This window comes from Anguilla anguilla, chromosome 10 (genome assembly GCF_013347855.1).
Source record: "Anguilla anguilla isolate fAngAng1 chromosome 10, fAngAng1.pri, whole genome shotgun sequence".
Lineage (NCBI taxonomy): Eukaryota > Metazoa > Chordata > Actinopteri > Anguilliformes > Anguillidae > Anguilla > Anguilla anguilla.
In genome coordinates, this window is record NC_049210.1 from 3,119,935 (window position 1) to 3,139,300 (window position 19,366).

The 19,366-nt window shown below is 54.4% G+C and overlaps 1 protein-coding gene across 1 annotated transcript in view; it reads right to left on the bottom strand.

Moving 5' to 3' along the window:
* Nucleotides 1–21: 21 nt before the first annotated feature.
* gas2l1 (growth arrest-specific 2 like 1) overlaps nt 22–19,366 on the bottom strand; it is a 31,698-nt gene continuing 12,353 nt past the window's right edge. The window contains exons 3-6 of the mRNA XM_035380258.1: nt 12,217–12,324; nt 9,539–9,635; nt 8,662–8,989; nt 22–6,446 (exon numbers count right to left, since the gene is read on the bottom strand). Of these exons, the coding sequence (XP_035236149.1) occupies nt 4,406–6,446; nt 8,662–8,989; nt 9,539–9,635; nt 12,217–12,324 (2,574 nt within the window). The 3' untranslated portion in view covers nt 22–4,405. The remainder of the gene's footprint in view (nt 6,447–8,661; nt 8,990–9,538; nt 9,636–12,216; nt 12,325–19,366) is intronic.

Sequence of the window (19,366 nt, forward strand, 5' to 3'; positions counted from 1 at the left end):
TGAAAATAATGTCCTCTACACACAGATTGGGGGGGAAACATTTATTACAAGGACAAAATAAACAGCAATAGAAGTTCAAGGAACAGTAACTTCTTGGTGTTTCCATACTGCCATTTAAAACAAATAAATTATATATATATATATATTGTCAAAGCACCTTGGAAGATACTCTGCCCAAACGGAGTGTGTTTAACATCAGCAAACAAACACATACATCACAAAGAACCTAGAAGTCAAATGCACACACGTTCTGAGAGTTCATATTCATTCCACCATTATCACATTGCCATGATCTGGCTGGCAAGTCCTGTGCAATACCATGAAAATGTAGATCAACACCATCCCATACCATCAAAAAAAAAAAAAAAAAACAGAGCAATGAGAAGCTTAATGTCCAAGTGACATTTCCATGCTTCCATCTAGTCTTCTTTCACTGAAAGGTACATTTTAAAATGTTAAAATTGTTTTTGAGACCACGCAACCAACAATACCTTGCATGCTATACATTCCAAAATGATGAACAGTTTAAAAACAGAATGTTTGAGCATCCATTATGTTTATTAAAACATACACAGTTTAAAAGGAAACAAAAATGCAATTGGAAGACGGCTGGGCCACTCCTCTGCGGGATACAGTACAGTCAGAGTGGACGGCACCCTTAGGTGTCAACACTAACACAGACACTCAGGCTCACCTCTGAGGAAAGACATCGCAAAGACGGGAGGGTTAAAATCTCAAGTGGGACATTGCTGTGGAACCCTTAAGCTTCATAAATTTATAAGATATAAAAACTAAAAGCTGCATAAACCACCCGGAATAAGAGAGTGTCGAGCAAATAAACGTTTCAACCTGGAACAGACCTGGATACTTGCGTGAGCTGTGTTTTTCCTCAAACGGTACAAGAACGAACGAGGATTTGTACGTTCCGGTGAGACAGCGCCATCTAGTGGAATGGTTTGTGAGAACACATGGATACCTGAAGTGTGCGCAGAGATATGCAACCAAAGCCTTGCAGCGAGAAGAAACGCACGAGAATAACACGCAAGACTTCAGCGTACCAATACTAAAACTGGAGTTGCATTTTTCTGCAATTGAGTGTATATGTTCCTTGAACCTTTCCAAAAAAAAAAGTAAGTGGATATCACTATATACATTAGAGACCAGCAAGGTTACCCAACTGCTCCACAATCCACACAATAATCAGAGTATTTATCCACATTCATTCAAAGCCCTTCCACCCACTTTAATTACATTTTCATGCACTTTCACTTGCAGCCACAGCAGTCACGTATGGCCAAAAAGACTTAAAATGTATAAATAAATAAATAAACCATCCAAATCGCCTTTCGTTCCATTAACATTCTCCGTATGTTACAAAACACATCATCAGACTCATTCACTCGATTGGCATTCGACAAGAGAACGAAAACCCCGAAGTGCTTTTAACTCCACGGGCACCGTCCGGAGGATGGTCCCTTTGAAAGAGTTGTGGTGACAGACGCATCCGGTGCTCGCGTTGGAAAGCCCGACCGCGCGGCAGTTTCACGCACGCGGACTTTCTCCGTTAAAGTGCTCACACCCCTTCTGCAGCTACAAATGGTGCCGCGGAAGCTGTCAATCGGGGGTGCTTCGAACGGCTCACAAAGACATCTTCTGCACCAGAGCACGACAGCGTTCTGTTGACGAGGTCCACGCATCCATTAATCAAACGTCCTACCAGCAACGTGACAGTGTGACATGCTTAAAACTCTGCTACTCTCCATCTGCTAACAATACTGCGGAACACAAAGGTGGAATTCTTTTTTTCCTTCCTTCAAAAAATGTAAATAAAATAAAATAAAACCCTTTAATTTTACTGACAGTGGAAATAAGAATCTTTGCTATACAAATTCCAATTGTAGCCACAAGGTGTCAGCGTGGAACCCCAGTTAAACACTGCAGAGCTGTCAAGCATGGCACAAGGCTCGCAGCCATAGATAACTATGCGGTTTTAATCCAATTACCATGTGTACTTCGTGCGACTCATTTTAGCCGAGGTCAGAGGGCAGACTGACGGGTGTATTTTTTCTCTCATTTCTGGCCAAGCTGTTGACATCTTGTTTTTGCGTGTGTCCACCATATGCTGCGTCCATGACCGCGTGCTAATGAGGCCAAGTACATTCTGTCTGTCTCGAGGCCGTTACAACATTCCAACCATTTGAGACGGTCCTCGTGCCGCTCTGTTCGGCGATCGCAGTAGGCTATATCGGCAAGCAGTCGATTAAATGCAATATATATATAATTATGTGCCAGTTATGCTTGCAAGTGCTTGTTCTTGCATGCATGCTTCCATCACGTGGGGATAGCCATTCTAGGCAAAGTTTACATTCACTTTCAAAGGCTCAAACGCAGTTCTGCCCCGACTCTGTCTGTGCAAGAGGTGTCCGTTTCGTGAGCATTTGGAGCACGCCATCATTCACGTACACCCACCAACCTACGCACACACTCTTTAAGGCAAAGGGAATTGTCAAGGCAACCGTTTCAACAGCAGTATTGCATAGCTCAAGCAGCGTTAACACACTGAAACCTACAGCATATATACACACATTTTATATTCAAGTTATGTACACAATATTGTCTGATTTATTAATTTCCCCCGGTGAGTCCAGCTGCTAATAACTAATGGAAAAGTGTTTGGGAAAACCTCAAACGCAAATTGATTGTTGGAAGAACTTTTCAGTGTTTTTTTTTGTTGTTGTTGTGTGAACTCCTTTTTTCTGCATCACTAGTTTGACCACACACCACAATAACACTGCATTAAAAACAATAGAAATAATCATAAATGAAATGTTAAAAATTAAAATGATTTAAAAAAAATAATAAAATAAAAAAAGCTTTCTTAGTGGAATTAAAATAACGCGAATTATTCCCCACAGGCGGCCGACACTGTGGTCGACCGCGGAGTACGACGTGCGACTTCCGTCAGAAATGTGAAAGGACCGGAACGTTGCGGAAGCAGGGGCGGAGTCTCTCAGACCGACTGAAACACAATGTTGCTCGAGTCGGGCAGAGAGTCACGAGCAGCAGTGCGCGCGCAGAACACGTAGTGTTTGATCAGCCCGTGTGTGGAAACGGCCAATCGCAGGGCTGCCCAGCCCTGTTCCCGCAGCTCCACCGTCCCTGTAGGTTTCCATCTCAGACCTAACTTGTCGCACTTGATTCTACTGATCAGCAGCTCAACAAGATCTCTAGCTGTTGAATGAGGTGTGGCTTTGTTAGGGTTTTGGAGTGAAAACCTACAGGAGGGTAGATCTCCAGGAGCAGAGTTGGGCAGCCCTGCTGTAGCTGTGGAATGAGGTGTGGCTTTGTTACGGTTGTGGAGTGAAGGCCTACAGGACAGCAGATCTCCAGGAGCAGGGCGGGGCAGCCCTGGCCTACAGGCTCAAATGGCTTCTGAAACGGAGCGTCAGGATCACGCTCGTCTGTGTAGTGAACGTGGGCGAGAGCCCGTGGCGGTGTGGCTAGCGGAACCCGCGTGCTAACACCTGGAACAGGTGATCCACAGAGCTGATGCACTGACTGACAAACAGCTGTGTCTAGCGCCTGATAGGCTGCTGCAGTGTTCCACCCTGGAGAGGCTGAGTGAGCAGCGTGTGTGATGAGAGCAGTGTTACTATGGCGATGAGACAGAGCGAGCTCTTGGACAAGCCGTGCTAATACAGACAGGGTAGAGCTATCTGCTATTTGTGCATCTCTGGAGGACACCCCCACCTCCCCCCCTCCCCTCCCCCCTATCAGAGCTCCCAGGAACTTCCTCCTTTCTCAAGCCCTTCAGTAGTGTACAGGGGACATTGGCTTCCATGACAACACCTTGCATTCTAGACAATGGAAGTCAAGAATCAACTGGATTGTGACATCACAACTGACATGGCCCCCAGCCCCTCCCCCGCCATTCAACACGATGAGAACATCAAACACAACCCCTCCGTTGTCAAGAAGGTGAACGGCGGGGTTCAGTCCTTTGGTAATAAATAAATTCGGCCCGGAATGTTAAGCGGGAAGATCGCGGGACGTCTCCTGCATGACAAACAGGAAGCCCCATCGGGGGAAAAAGGCCTGAGACGGGAATTCTGTGCACGCTCGTCGAAAAACAGCTTTCAGTCCGAGGCTCTCTGACTGCGATGGCTTCCTCTCCTCCCAGCATTCCGGTGCCCCTCTGCGACAGAGCGAAGGCACGTCCCCTCTCTCCATCAGCGATTAGTTACCGTGGAAACCGCATCCTCTCCTTGCGGTGTCGTTCCTCCGCGCTCGAGAAGAGAGCGAACCCGCAGAGCACGGGCAAAGGGGAAACCGGAGAGGCAGGCGGTTACCCAGAGTCCTCCTCACCGAACGCGAGACGCCGTTGCAGACGGGCGGGGCTTCTCTGCTACATCCAGGCCTCGTCGTCCTGGCTACCGGACTCCACGGACGAGGAGCAGTCCCTCAGGCCGGGGGGCCGGGCCTGGTGCAGGGCCTTGCGGGACAGGGCGTGCCCGTTGGCCCGCTGGGACACCTGGGGGGAGAGGGGCGGGGTGTGGGCGGGGGAGTGGCCCGTCAGCTCCTTGTAGCTGAGGGGCGTGGGGATGCGGGAGGGGCTGTTCTCGGGCCGGTTGTCAGTTCGAGGCCGGATCCTGGGGCGCAGCTTGAGCTTGTAAATGGAGGGCACCCGGTCCGGCTTCTTCAGCCCCTTCTTGGGCCTGAGGACCACGCCCCCCGCGTCCCCGTTGGCCGGCGCGGGCGGGGGGGGCGGGGACGGGAGAGGGGGGGAGGGGTCCCTGGACCGCGGCTCGCTCAGGCTCACGCACATGGACGAGCTCTCGCTGGAGGAGTCCTGGAAGGAGCAGTCCTCGGACGGGGGCAGGGGGATCGGCGAGGGGCACTCTTCCGGGGGCGGGAGGTCGTCGTCGGGGTCGTCGTCGCTGAGCTCGAAGCGGTACCCCGGGTGGCGCCCCCCCTCCTCGGCCCAGTCCAGCCGACCCTGCCGCCCGTCCCCGTGGCGGTCCTGGCCCTGGGTGCCGTAGCCCCCCCCGCTGCCCCCCCCAGCGCTCAGCCACGGCTGGGCGGAGCCCTGGGGCTCCACGTCTCTGACGTTGCTGAGGGAGGAGAGGAGATCGCCGTCGTCTAGGGAACCGGGGAGGGCGGGCAGCTTCCCGCCCCGGCCCCCGCGGCCCCCCCAGCCCTCCAGGGGCCCGCCGTTGTGGGGGCGGGGGGCGTTGTCCAGGGCCGCCACGTTCCCCAGGGGGCAGGGCAGGGGGTTGGCGGGAAGCTTTCGGGACTCCCGCAGGTCAGGGAGCGCCCCCGCCTTGCCCCCCACATTGAGGGAGGAGGTGGAGGAGCTGGAGGAGGAGTAGGCGGAGTCTGTAACGTTGGGGTCCCCCGGGGGGCGGAGCGGCAGGGCCGCTAGCCCCTGAGCCTGCTGCTGCTGTTGCTGAGCGACCGGCAGCTGCAGGGTTGCCAGGTCCCTGTCCCCGCTCCCCCTGCCGGAACCCCCCTGGGTGTTGGCCAGGAACTCCTCCTCGAAGCTGCGGTACAGGTCCTGCTCCTTCTGGGGGTCCAGGCTGGGCAGCCGGTAGCCGAAGCCCCGCCCCTCAGACTCCGCCTCCTGCCTCTCTGCCCCGCCCCTCCCCGTCCGGGCGTGGCCGGCGGCTCGGAAGCCGCGGGACGCCCGCGGGGACCGGGGGGCGTGGTGGTGGTGGTGGTGGTGGGCGGAGCCGGGGGAGGAGTGAGCGGAACGCCGACCCGCCTGGGACACCGGGGGGAGGAGCCGGCCCTTCCCTGCGGACGGAGAGCGGGGGGGCGGCGGCCTCGGGGAGGCCCCGCCCTTCTTGCCGGGGCTGCCGCCGGGGCCCCCTTTAGCGGGCGAGTGGGCGGAGCCCGGCTGTCTCTTGGAAAACCCCGCCGGGGTGAATTTGGGGGAGGCCGGCTGCTTGGCCCGCAGGTCCTCACCCCTGTCCAGCTTGCGGGGGGTCTGGGGTTCCCGAATCTGAGGAGGGGGCCCCAGGCCGGACTCCCCCGCCCCGCCCCGGCCAGGCAGCTTGCCCTGGCTGTGTGAGCGCGGGGCCTGGAGCCTGCGGGGCCCCTCGGGCCCCAGAGAGCGGCCCCTGTCCGAGCGGCCCACCCGGCCTCCCTCGGGTCCCCCCTGGGGGGGGCTGGGCTTCAGGGCGGCGGGGGCGGGGCGTTCGCGGGAGTGGCTGCGGGCGCGGTTCTGGAGGGGGCGCAGGGGCGGGATCTGCCCCCCTTCTTTGGGACGCTCGATCACGTGCTTCCCCTCCCGCCGGTTCACGAGGAGCACCACCTCCTCCCCCGGGCGCCGCGCACCCCCCAGCGACGCCCGCCCCCCCGCCCCCCCACAGCCACCTTTAGAGGAGCAGGTGGAGGAGTCACTGTCCCCCGACAGCCTGCGGGCCAGCGGCAATGTGTCCTTAGTCCTGAGAGAGAGAGAGAGAGAGGGAGAGAGAGAGAGGGAGAAAGGGAGAGAGTGAGGGAGAGAGAGAGAGAGGGAGAGGGAGAGAGTGAGGGAGAGTGAGGGAGAGAGATAGAGAGAGAGAGAGGGAGAGAGAGAGAGGCCGTCACATCACACAACACGTCAGAGATTCACTGCTGATGGGATCTAAAACCCCACCCCTACTCAACACCGCCTCCTCCCAATCCCAGAGACGACCTTTGACCTACGTCTCGTCTCTGTGTTTCCGTCAGTGATCACATGACTTTCCCCGTAAGCCTGTGGAGAAAGGATTCCGCGGCGATCGACCCAGTTAGAGGCTCGCGCACGCACAGCGCCAGACCTGCGGCCGCGCGGGGGGGGCGGGGGGGGATCAGAGAGCGAGCGGAGGGCGCGATTACGCCGGCGGATTTACTGCCCTCACCTGCCCCTGCAAGCCCACCTGGTGAACCCCGCCTGCCCTCCCTCCCTACCTCCACCCCCCCCACACTGCTGCCAGTGCCTGTAAACATGCTCTCCCAGGACTGTGGCCGAGATGCTAGAGAACATTCTAATGCTGATGTCACAATCACAGCTGGTGATCGAAAACAAAGCAGTTCTAGAACACTAGAGTTAGAATGTTGAAGACATTCTATGAATTCCACTCTGATGTCTGATGTCATAATCACTACTGGTGAAGCAGTGAAGCAGTTCTAGAACACGGAGTTATTCCAAGAATCCCACTCTGTAAAGGGTTAAAGGTGGACAGCATCGCGGGCAGCTGCCAGACAGCAGCCATATTTGGCCCCAGTGGCCCCCCGACACCTGCTGCTGGATCAGTATGAGGGGCCTGGAGCTCCTGATTAGCATCGCTAATCCTGGCGCGACACACCTCGAGCAGGACTGAAACTGGGGGGGGGGGGGCAGGGGGCGAAACGGTTAACCTAAGAGGGACCCCCCCCTCCTCGCCTCCCCCCCGCCCTGACGCACAGTCTGGGGTTATTAATGACTCCGGAAGCTGAGCCACGCTCTGGCCCCGAGCCAAGAGAAACGAGCGAGCCGCTCTTAATGGATCCAGACAATGCCCTTCCCCAAAACGCTCACAGCCCAGGCGCTACGGGCAACCCGCCACGCAGTCGGGCTCCGCGCACTTCTGCTAATAACAGCTGAGCCTGCGGGCCTGAGGACGGCCTAATGGATTAACGAGAAGCAGGCCAAGCGCGACGAGCTCAGAGACAAAGTTAAAGTCGTCAGAGCAAGGGCAGAAATTGGCCTTCTACCCCAGTTCAGGCCATTAGCTCAGTGCGCTACAGAAACACAATAACAGCAGGACTGAAAGGCACCATTTGCTCGGGCATTAGTGTAATTAACTGGCCCGTCGAAGAGTGGTGTTCTGAGCACCAGCTCTTTCAGGGTGCAACGACACGGCCGTGCCACAAGAGGGCAGTATGAGCCCCATGCAGTGCTGGCAATGTCACCTGGGATTAGAGAAAGCTGCCTGCCGCAATCTGCCATGTCCGTGTGCGTGTGTGAGCCTGTGCCTGTGTGTGTGTGCGTGCCTGTGTGTGTGTGTGTGTGTGTGTGTGTGTGTGTGTGTGTGAGAGAGCCTGTGTGTGTGAGAGCCTGTGCCTGTGTGTGTGTGTGTGCCTGTGTGTGTGTGTGTGTGTGTTAGAGAGAGAGCCTGTGTGTGTGAGAGCCTGTGCCTGTGTGTGTGTGCCTGTGTGTGTGTGTGTGTGTGTGAGTGTGCGTGTGTGTCTGTGTGTGTGTGTGAGAGAACCTGTGTGCATGAGAGCCTGTGCCTGTGTGTGTGTGTGTGTGTGTGTGTGTGTCTGTGTGTGTGTGTGTGTGTGTGTGTGTGCCTGTGTGTCTGTGTCTGTGTGTGTGTGTGTTACCCTCTCAGCATTCTACCCGTCTGAATAAAACAAGAAATACCTCGAGGGTGGAGACCTGTTCTCCTTTAAAAACATATCCCATTGTCAACTTAAGTCAAACAAAGGGCCATTTTTAGCACGGATTGTCGCAGAATACAGGAAGTGAAATAAAGAGCATTTTATATAAAGAAGGACCAGACCGGAAAGGTCAAAGCTAGCGAGCGACTTAAATGGTGTTTGTTAATTCATTCACACACACACACACACACACACACACGCCCACACACACGCCCACACACACGCCCACACACACACACACACACACACGCCCACACGCCCACACACACACACCTGAGAGGGGTGAAGTGGCGTGGCTCAGAGCGGTCGCGGGGTGGGCGTGGCAGCAGGGCGTGGCCCCGCCCGACGTTGGCGTTGGCGTCCAGTTCCACGGGGAGGGAGGGCCGATGGGGGCGGCCCAGCCGGGCGGCGGACGAGGTAGAGGAGGCGGGGCCGGGGGCGTGGCCGGGGGCGGGGCCGGGCTCTAGGGAGCGCCTTTCGGGGTTCTTGATCCCCTCGTTCCTCCAGTGGGGGCCGGGGCTCGTGGAGCGGGACGAGTGGGTGCTGGAGGGCTTGCTGTGGGGGCCCGGACCCCCCCCTTTGGAGTGCTGGTGCCGGTGAGCTGTGCGACCAATCACAAAGCCCCAAATTACCACCACGGTCATCCCATTGGTTGCACCACTGGTGACACATTCAGCATTGAGCACCTCTAGCAGTGTCCTCCACAGGAATCACTCTTGAACATACTTTCCATTTACAATTTTACATACATAACTCACAAGTTTCTAATAAAACGACAGTTCAGATTGTGATTCAGGGTTATACAGGCCTGAGTTTAACCTGAAGATTAGATGATAAAATGAGGAAATGGATACGAAAAAAAAATATATATGTGTTTTCCCCCCTCAGTAAAAACAGATGTTTCAAACACTTCAAGTACTTGTATTTCAATTCTAGTACGGAGCTCCAGTCACAGCTGAATAGGTTAAAAAAACAACAACATTCAATATGAACTCCACAGGCTCTCTTTAGAGAGATAATATCAGAGCTTTAAAACATAAAAGGGCCATTCAGGGAGTGAAAAGACGGTGGCAGGGTGGAACACTTTCCAGACCCGCGTGTGCTTCAGGAAGGGAAAGGCTGGAACACGGGAAACAGGAAGTGACCTCACCGAAGGCAGAACAGCGGCAGGGATCGTGTTTATCCAGGTAGTGCTCCAAGGTGTCCCAGCCTCCCCCCACACGCACCATCACGTGGGTGCGCAGTACCTGCATGGAGAGGGAGAGAGTATGCCGTTAGACACAGACACACACACACTGCCAGAACCACACACACGCTCACACACACACACACACACACTGCCAGAACCACACACGCACACTCACACTGCCAGAACCACACACACACACACACACACACACACATTCATACACACTGCCAGAACCACACACGCACGCACACACACACACACACACTGCCAGAACCACACACACACACACAAACGCGCTCTCACACACACACACACACACACACACACACACGCTGCCAGAACCACACACGCTCACACACACTGCCAGAACCACACACACACACACACACTGCCAGAACCACACACGCTCACACACACTGCCAGAACCACACACGCACACACACACTGCCCGAACCACACACACACACACACACACTGCCAGAACCACACACACACACACACACACACACACTGCCAGAACCACACACACACACACACACACACTGCCAGAACCACACACACACACACACACACTGCCAGAACCACACACACACACTCATACACACTGCCAGAACCACACACACACACTCATACACACTGCCAGAACCACACACACACACACACACACACTGCCAGAACCACACACACACACACACACACACTGCCAGAACCACACACACACACACACACACACAGTCAGAACCACACACACACACTCACAAATGCTCGCACACACACACACACACACACACTGCCAGAACCACACACACACACACACACACACTGCCAGAACCACACACACACACACACACACACAGTCAGAACCACACACACACACACACACACACACACACACACACACACACAGCCCTTACATCTAAAGATGAAAAAAAAACACTGTACACACAGTATAGCACACATCAAAACTAAACACACAGACACACACAGAAAGCCAGGTGTACTGTGTAATTGTATAATAATATAACAATAATCATGCTAACCAGTCTCACAAGAAAAGCAAACTGCAAACACAGGTTTTCAGATGAAAGACGCCGTGTGGGAGAGGTCCGGGAGGTGGGGGGGAGGGGGGGGCGGGGGGGTTGGGGGTTAATCTAAATAGACATTTATGAGCCAAATGTAACGCATACTCATAGACTCCGTAAACATGAGCAAAATTCACAGACATGAGAAATGAACAGGTGGTGGCGCTGGCGAGCACAGGCTGAGAAAGAGCCCCAAAAAAGGACCCAGATCACATTTAAAGGGGTGAGACACAGCGACAGACAGCACAGGAAGGGGAAGACATGCAAACAAACGGACACCACGCTGTCCTGTTCATCAAGCGCCCTGCCCCCCCCCCCCCCGCCCCCCCGCCCCCCCACCAGGGTTACGTAAGCGCCCCCCCCCCTGCCCTCCCACCCCCCACACACTCCAGATTTGCCCCCAGCTGCTGTCTTTCTGTGGGCCCCGTTCATCGCCATGCCAACGCACAATTACAGGGAGGGAATAATAAAAAGCCGCACAGATCTGGAGAGCCTCCCTCTTCCTCTCTGCTTTCAGGGGGGGAGAGAGAGAGAGCAGCCGAATTAGCATGGTAACAGCTACCCCCCCCCCCCACCACCAGCACCAGCACCACCCCCTCCCTGAGTCTTCTCCTCAGCACTGCTTTAGTGAGGGGGGATGAAAGAGGAAAGGGGGGGGGGGGTAAGTGAGACCTACATCACCGGCTTTTCAGGCCTGGTGTCTCTGGGCGGTGGCGCAGGTGTATATTTAGCTCCTGTGGTTCAGCGGCTGGCCCTCTCTAAGCCAGCTCTCTCCCTGTGATGGTGCAGCCGCCTGTGGGCCACATGTTTTAAATACAGCCCCCCGCCCCACCTCCCACTCCTCTATGAGCCTGTGCAGCGCTACCAGGGTTGGCATCTGCTGACTGGCTGGTGCGGCGTGCTGCCTCGGGGGGGGGGGGGGGGCGGGTGGTGAGCGGGAGAACAGGACGGGCCGTTTCAGTCAGACCTCCAGCTGCGCCCATCCTCCCCATCCCGTAATGGGGTTTCAGGCCTGAGGGGGGGGGACCGGGCCAAAGCGCTGCCTGAACGTGGTCACGGCGGTGTCCCCCCCCACCCCCCCCCACGCGAAAGGGGGCCTCTAAGCGCAGGCGGCCCCCGCCTCGTTTCCCCCGCCGTCCGACCCGCCGCTGGACGGCGTCTCGCTACGACAAGCACAGGGCGGCGGCTGCAGTGGACAATGTCTCCGTTGTCATGGCGACGGCGGGCGACCACTCTGTTTTAACCGAAGGAGGTAGGGGGTGTGGGGTGTGTGGGGGGGGCTAATAACTGGGTGAACCGCAGCTGGATGGACGTGTTTCGGTGGGGGGGGGGGGGGGGCATTAGTGCCGCTGGCTGGCGACACAGGACCGCCGTTCCGTTTCATTGCAGCACAAAGAGGGGGCTTCTTCACCGCCCCCCGCCACCCCCCCTAAACCCAACCCCCACCCCGACAGAATGACCGGGGGATGAAGGGAGCGAGTGACAGAGGACTGCGTGGACGGATGGATGGATGGATGAAAGCAGGGGAGGGTGAGGAAGAGGAGGCTGAGGCCGTACCCTGATGAAGATCAGCGCGCTGGAGTCCCCCACTTTGTACTTCCCCTCGGACACCTTCGTCATGGGAAACTGGGCGGGGCAGGAACACCGCCCCAGTATCTCCCGCACCTACGGAAACAAAGCGGGGGGGAAGAGATTAGTTCCTTTAAGAGGCAGGAAAATGAGTCTCTGCGTGACCTGCCAAGATGGGTTACTCACAGAGGGACAGGAAGTGACACTACACCTCCCCATTCTCACATCCACACATTTTACTGACCGCACTCCTTCTAACGCTCTTTAAAACAAAAAAACCCTTCCTTTCAGAACATTCAGTGACACCCCTGAGCCGTCCTATCAGAGACCCCCCCTGACCTTGTTGTTTACAGCTGCCCCGCCCCCCCCAATCCATCAGCACCAGGACTGTAAGACAAGCTAATCACATCAATGAGAGGAGAGGACAGGGCTAGCCTAGCCTAGCCTAGCCTTCAGTGCCAGGGGTTCTTTCAAAGGGAGTCAAACTCAGCCGGCTCAGAGAACGCACCCTTGGTAATACCGTGATCATCGCACTCGTGAATTATTCATATCGCAATAAAATGACTGCATGCCTTGGCTGCGCATCGGTGACATAATGACATCATCGCTCAGACAGGCTCAATAGCCACTGCAGAGCTCCCCGTGGCGGGAGTCGGATAAACAGGGTCGAAGGTCAACCGCCGCACTTCGGTGGAGGTCCTCCGGCTCGGGGTGCGTATTAAAGGGGGGGGGGGGGGGGCTGACTGCCCCAGGCGACAGCAAAACTCACTTTCTGGCCAAATTACGGCAAAAGCAGCAAGGAGTTCTGGGGATTCCCCATTCGCACATTTGCTCTGCTTTGACATAAGAAAAGAGGAAAGACTGAAGGATGTTCAGGTCCAGATGGTCTGGCTGGAGACTCCAGAACGCCTTTTCCAGCAGCTCGGGGCTGTCTGTCACGTCAGAAGCAATTCTGCAGAAACTTCATCTTTTTAACTGAAGGCATTTCCCTCTCCCAGAGCAATCACAAAACACTCAGCGTGCCGCATTACCCTGGTGGTCTGTCTGCTAGAATTCCCAGAAGGCACAGACCAGACACCGTGAAGACAATTCGTCGATTAAAATTCGATCAGGTCAACAGAACCGTTCAACAGGACAGAAAGACCCCCCAGCACCCCTCCCACCCCCCTCACCCAAGTCCCCAGTGGCTGAATTCTGATTAAATTAATCACAGCACTGATGCAATTAAACGCGTCTGAATGCATAAACACCATTGTGGGGGAAACCATGAGGTATGCCGTACACTCAGAGACAGTTTTGGGGGCCCCACTGGCCCGGGGCGAGAAGGTGGGGCCCGGGGCAAGAAGGCGGGGCCCCAGACACAATCTGCCCAGCGGGAGGGGCAGATCTGGGCATTTTCTATGACAGGAATCTTTACCTTTGACACAATGAAGCCTTTTGGGCTGACTGAAGAATTTGGAGAGAACGGCCTTTTTTTAAATGTAAAATTACTGAAAGAATTCCTTAGACTGGAATAAAATCCAACAGACACTACGTTTCGGTCAACGTGTCTAGTACACAAGCTAGAACACAAGCATTGCTGTGAAAAATTGAAAATTAGAAAAACGAGACATTTTTTTCCAGTTTTTATGGCCCGTATAACACTGTGGTGCATGTGAGATGTAAACGAACAGCATTTCCAGCACAGCACGTACCTCCTTTCCACGACTCAGCTAAGTCACATGGGACCACAGAAATAGAACGTTCGTACTTCAACAACAACACACTGCATATTTCACTTATTTCGCGAAATTGATTTTTAAAAAATAAATCAGACTTTGCAGTTGTTGAACTGCGGCTACATTGCTATATTTGGTTTCCAAAAGCCTGGATGCTAAATATTGATATTCTCAATAGTGGGCGAAACATAATTATACTGGCCAAACACGAAATCCTCTCTTGAAAGCCACTTGAAATGAGTTTGTGTGCAGTGTTTTGAGATATTCAATTAAAGGACTAAAATCTGTATTGTCTTTTATTATTTACCAACTGAGAGAAGCCACACCTACAGATGAATACTAGACAATACTCTGGGATCTTTATTGTCATTTATAAGCACCCTGTTTCAAGTGCACCACTTATTGAGTAAAACCTTGAGAATGCTAACGGTTATGCTAAAAAACACGTTAGCGCTGCTGTCCTACGGAGAGAGCAGCGGGGAAGGATGAGCAGAACGCTGAGGCTAACGTTTTCCGTTCCTGAGCACGGAAAAGCTCTCAGAACGGATTTCAGTCTCCTCATAATCCACGGCAACGTGCCAGCAGAGCGGTTTTTAAAAAAATAAATAAAATACATATTTTTTCCAGCGTGCGGTGCGATTTTATTTAGTCGGCGCTCTGGAGAAATCTCCGCAGCGCACCTGCGCCGCTTGAAAGCACGTCTCCCAGGCCGGGCCTCTCCCTGCCGGCTGATTGGCCAGAGCAGGCTGGGGGTGGCGGGGTCTGGGACAGCTAAGGGTGTCTCGGTTAGTTTTGGGTTTGGCCGCGGCCCGTACTGTGATTTCAGGCGGGGCGCGTAGGGTGCTTATTAGACGGCGGGGCCCAGACGGGGTTGGGAGGGCGGGGGGGGGGGGCTCAGACAGGGTAGCGGGGGCGGGGCGGGGCGGGGCGGGGCTCAGACGGGGTAGCGGGGGCGGGGCGGGGCGGGGCGGGGCGGGGCGGGGCTCAGACGGGGTAGCGGGGGCGGAGCAGGGCAGGGCGGGGCGGGGCCAGACCGTGCCACGCGGGCTCCCTCCCCAGGGCCCGGCAGCTCTGATGTTATTCCTGGCAGGTCTCAGACCAGACGAGTGCACACACGTCCTGAGCCTCTGGAGAGAGAGAGAGGGAGACTAGGGCCACACACACACACACACACTCTCACTGACACACTCTCTCTCATACACACACACACACACACGCACTCACAGTGGGACAGAGGAGGGAAGTAACAGGCTCCTTCCACTGTTCGTTTACAGTGAGCCCATACACAGGAGCTTCCTGTCTGTGTCAGGCCTTTATTAGCCTACAGTACGTTTCTCTCCCGCATTTCCCTATAATAAGCAAAGCATGCATGCGGAGTGTGTGTGACCGTGTAGAAACACAGACAACGACCTCGGACACCTCCTCCTCCTGCATAAACAAACCCGCTCTGCTATCCTGCTCAACAGTGAAACACTCCCTGCTTCTGTCACACACGCAGTCTATAATAAGCAGCTCTGAACATAAACACACACACACACACAATCACACACACACACACACACACACACAAACACACACACACACACAGACACACACACACACAATCACACACACACACACATACACACACACACAATCACACACACACACACACACACACAATCACACACACACACACACACACAGCTTTGACTGCATGGACCAGCTCACAGCATAATCATCTCTTTCCGTTTCCTTCCCTCTCTTTCTGTCAGTCGGTTTATCTCCGTCTTTCTTTATATCAGTCTTTCTCTCTCCATCTCTCATTCTCCCAGTCCGTCTCACAATCCCAGTCAGCTGTGTCTCTCTCCCTCTCCCTCTCTCCCTCCCTCCCTCCCTCCCTCTCAGCAGGCTTGTTTGGGAAAGAAAGCCCACGCCTTTGAGCTCAGGAGAGATCTCCTTGGCAACAGACAGCCACTGCCAGTCCTCCCCCCGCCCCCCCCCTCCGGCCTGTTTTCCGTGTCTTTCTGTAGCGCGGCTCTTTCAGGCCTGTTCCCCCAAAGCGCTGAACAGACTTCAAACGCCAGCTTTCAGCAGAAGTCAGAGCCCCAGTCCGGATGAGGAAGGCTTTGTTAAATAAAAGAAAAAGAAAAAGAAAAAAGAAAAAAAGAAAGATGGGTGGAACTGAACAGCGCTTCATCTTGACGTGCCAGCCTTGGCACGCAGGTTTGTGCCAGTCTCCTCAGGGGCACCACGGTTTGTCAAGCCAGGGGTGACACAATCGGAGCCGGAGTTGAAACGAGGCTAATTTAGCGGCTAAGTCCTCCCGCCGCGATTCTCACCAGACGCCTCTGCGTCAGCATGAGCGTAGCGTTCAGCGGGCTAACGGCTCCAGCAGGCTAACAGCTCCAGCAGGCTAACAGCTCCAGCAGGCTAACCGCTCCAGCTGGCTAACCGCTCCAGCTGGCTAACCGTTCCAGCAGGCTAACGGCTCCAGCCGGCTAACGGCTAATAGCTCCAGCAGGCTAACGGCTCCAGCAGGCTAACGGCTAACAGCTCCAGCAGGCTAATGGCTAATAGCTCCAGCAGGCTAACGGCTCCAGCAGGCTAACGGCTAATAGCTCTAGCAGGCTAACGGCTAACAGCTCCAGCCGGCTAACCGCTTCAGCAGGCTAACCGCTCCAGCCGGCTAACAGCTCCGGCAGGCTAACGGCTCCAGCCGGCTAACCGCTTCAGCAGGCTAACGGCTCCGGCAGGCTAACTGCTCCAGCTGGCTAACGGCTCCAGCGCATAGTCATCACAATCCCCCTCATGAGGGACTCGGCAGAGAAAACGGGACAGGTGTGGAAGATGGATGAAAGCGCGACTGTAACCGCGCGGGTCTGAAAGATGGTGCTATGCTAACCGTGCGAAAGTGGCACTGCAGTACAGTGAAAGCGGGGATGGGGGGCGGGGGGGGGGGGGGGGGGGGTAGGGGGTGGAGCATCATGAATGTTGACGCTCACGCTGGCGAACAGAGCGACTGCAGATTTAGTAAAAAACCGCCTGCATTTGCATGGGAAATGAATCCCCACAGCACGACGAAGACCGGGAGTTAAATACACTCTCACCATCTACCTCCTCCAACTGTGGCAAATGAGATTTACTCAGGCTTAAATTATACACCCAAAAACACCCAAAACCGCTACCTTGTGCTGTCCAAACCCTTCGAGGTTCAGAGCTCATCTCCTTAAGGGCGGTTTTTTTTTTTAGATGTTGTGCATCGTCCCTCCACCCCGACTGTCTTTCACAGACTGTTAATATTTCCCCCCCCCCCCCCCCCGTCCTGATCCACCAACACTGGGGCTCTGTCCGCCATTTTGGCTCTGGAGATGGCAATAGTGACAGAGGGAAATTATTTAGGCCCAGGGCAGTGCAATAAGAAGGGTCTAATATGAAGGAATTAGAGATGAGTGGCCTCACCTTGCGGGCGAGACATGACTAGAGACGTTACACAACAACCGTTTGGTTCATCAGCCGAGTCCACATCCGGTCCAGGTGTGGTTTTCAGGGAGTGGTCATGAACAAGTCACAGACCAGCACACATGATTCAGCAGGTACAAGCTACAAGCTGCCAGCATGCACGGAGTTAAGCAAGCAAACATTCAGTCATGGGCCATGTGGTATTTAAAAAAAATTCCCCCAGCTAAATTTCCACATATTCAGTGAGGGAAAACCCCGTTTTTAAATTGTGTAACTCCATGCAGGTTTTACCCAAGGTGCTTTTCTTTTTTTTGTTGCTCTTTATCCTCACACAAATCCATGGCAACCGGGAGCCCGTCGCCTAATGCGGTGAGCATTTAGCAGGTCTTTAAAATCACATTAAAAACTGACCCGGGGGAACATTCCCGCCGATTTAGTCTAATCCGCTTTTTCTATCCGATATCTCGAGCGGACCGGACTGGACCGGACTGGACTGCGCTGGACCGGGTCCAAAGCAATTTGCACAATTTCAGCTGAGGGAACGAAGCCCGAAATTCTTCACATTAGAATGACGACACATCAGGGGGGGAACGGCAAACAGAGCCGCTTTTGGATTTGGAGGGAAAAAGGGGAAGAGAGAAAAAAAAAGGTATTCGGCTAAGCTCCATTTTGGGGCCTTTGCGTTTCTTTTTGTGCCGCCCGTCAGTGAAACTGACGATACAAACACTACTGAGCAAAAAAAAAAAAAAAAAAACTGGAATTGAGCAAATGCTCACACTAAGTGCCGGAGGGTTTCGCCTGGCTCTCTGTCGGTAAGAGGCAGGCAGGGGCTGCTCAAAGAACGACAGCGCCACGGGTAATTCTGCGCCGGCGGTAAAAACCGTTTCCCGCTGACATTTCATCAAACTGCGCGCGAGAGAGAGAGAGCCCAACCGTGGGAAGATGAATCCCAGCGCATTCAATTTCGGGTTTTCAGCAGGAGCGGTGCTGTGGACCCCTGGGGGTCCTAGAAAAATAGTGCAGGGGGTCCCTGGCCAGATTTCATATGCAATGACTATATGGAGATTTGGAAAATTAAAAAAATATATGTAACCCATTTTTAACTTATGATGGGGGTCCCCTGGATGCCTTTGAGCCTGGGGGGAAGGGGGGGTCCCAGTAAAGGCTTTAAAAACTCCTGATTTAAATGTTTGGTTTTGTGAGGGAATTGGGTGAGGTGAGGTGGGATGGGTTGGGATGGGGCAGGGCAAGGTGGAACAGGGCGGGGCAGTGGGCCTGGGGGCTGATGGGAGCTCTACCTGCTGGTGCGTGGGGGGGGGAATCAGTAAAGGCTTTAAACTCCTGATTTAAATGTTTGGTTTTGTGAGGGAATTGGGTGAGGTGAGGTTGGGTGGGTTGGGATGGGGCAGGGCAAGGTGGAACAGGGCGGGGCAGTGGGCCTGGGGGCTGATGGGAGCTCTACCTGCTGGTGCGGACATGCAGGGGTTGTCAGAACAGCACATTGCCAAAAAAAAAAGCCTGTTTTAACAAGTGTTTCAGTCTTGTAATGAGAGTATAAATCTTTTTAATTTCCCCCTCAAGTACAAAATATTAGCTTGTTTAAAGCACTGCGAGCAGAACCTGACATGTTCAGAACACCCATTCCCCCCGTGACCCTGAACCTCACTACCTCCCAGCTGGACAATAGAACAACGTGCCCTTCTTGTGGTCTGACCGGTGTTGTTTGGAGAGTTAAAAACAAGCCGACGGTTTCAGGACTATAGCCTGAGGGGGATGACTCAGGGCAGATCTCAGAGACTTGTCCTCCTGAGTCACACATGCCACAGCGGTCAGGAGTCATCAGAGTCACACAGAGCAGTGAATAACTGTCCTCAGCGTCCCCCATGCTAGGCTCTGCACTTCCTTATCAGGGACTTCAGCTGCTCAATCTACCTGAGCACCTGCAGTGACATTTACAAATGTACAAAAACTGGGGAAAA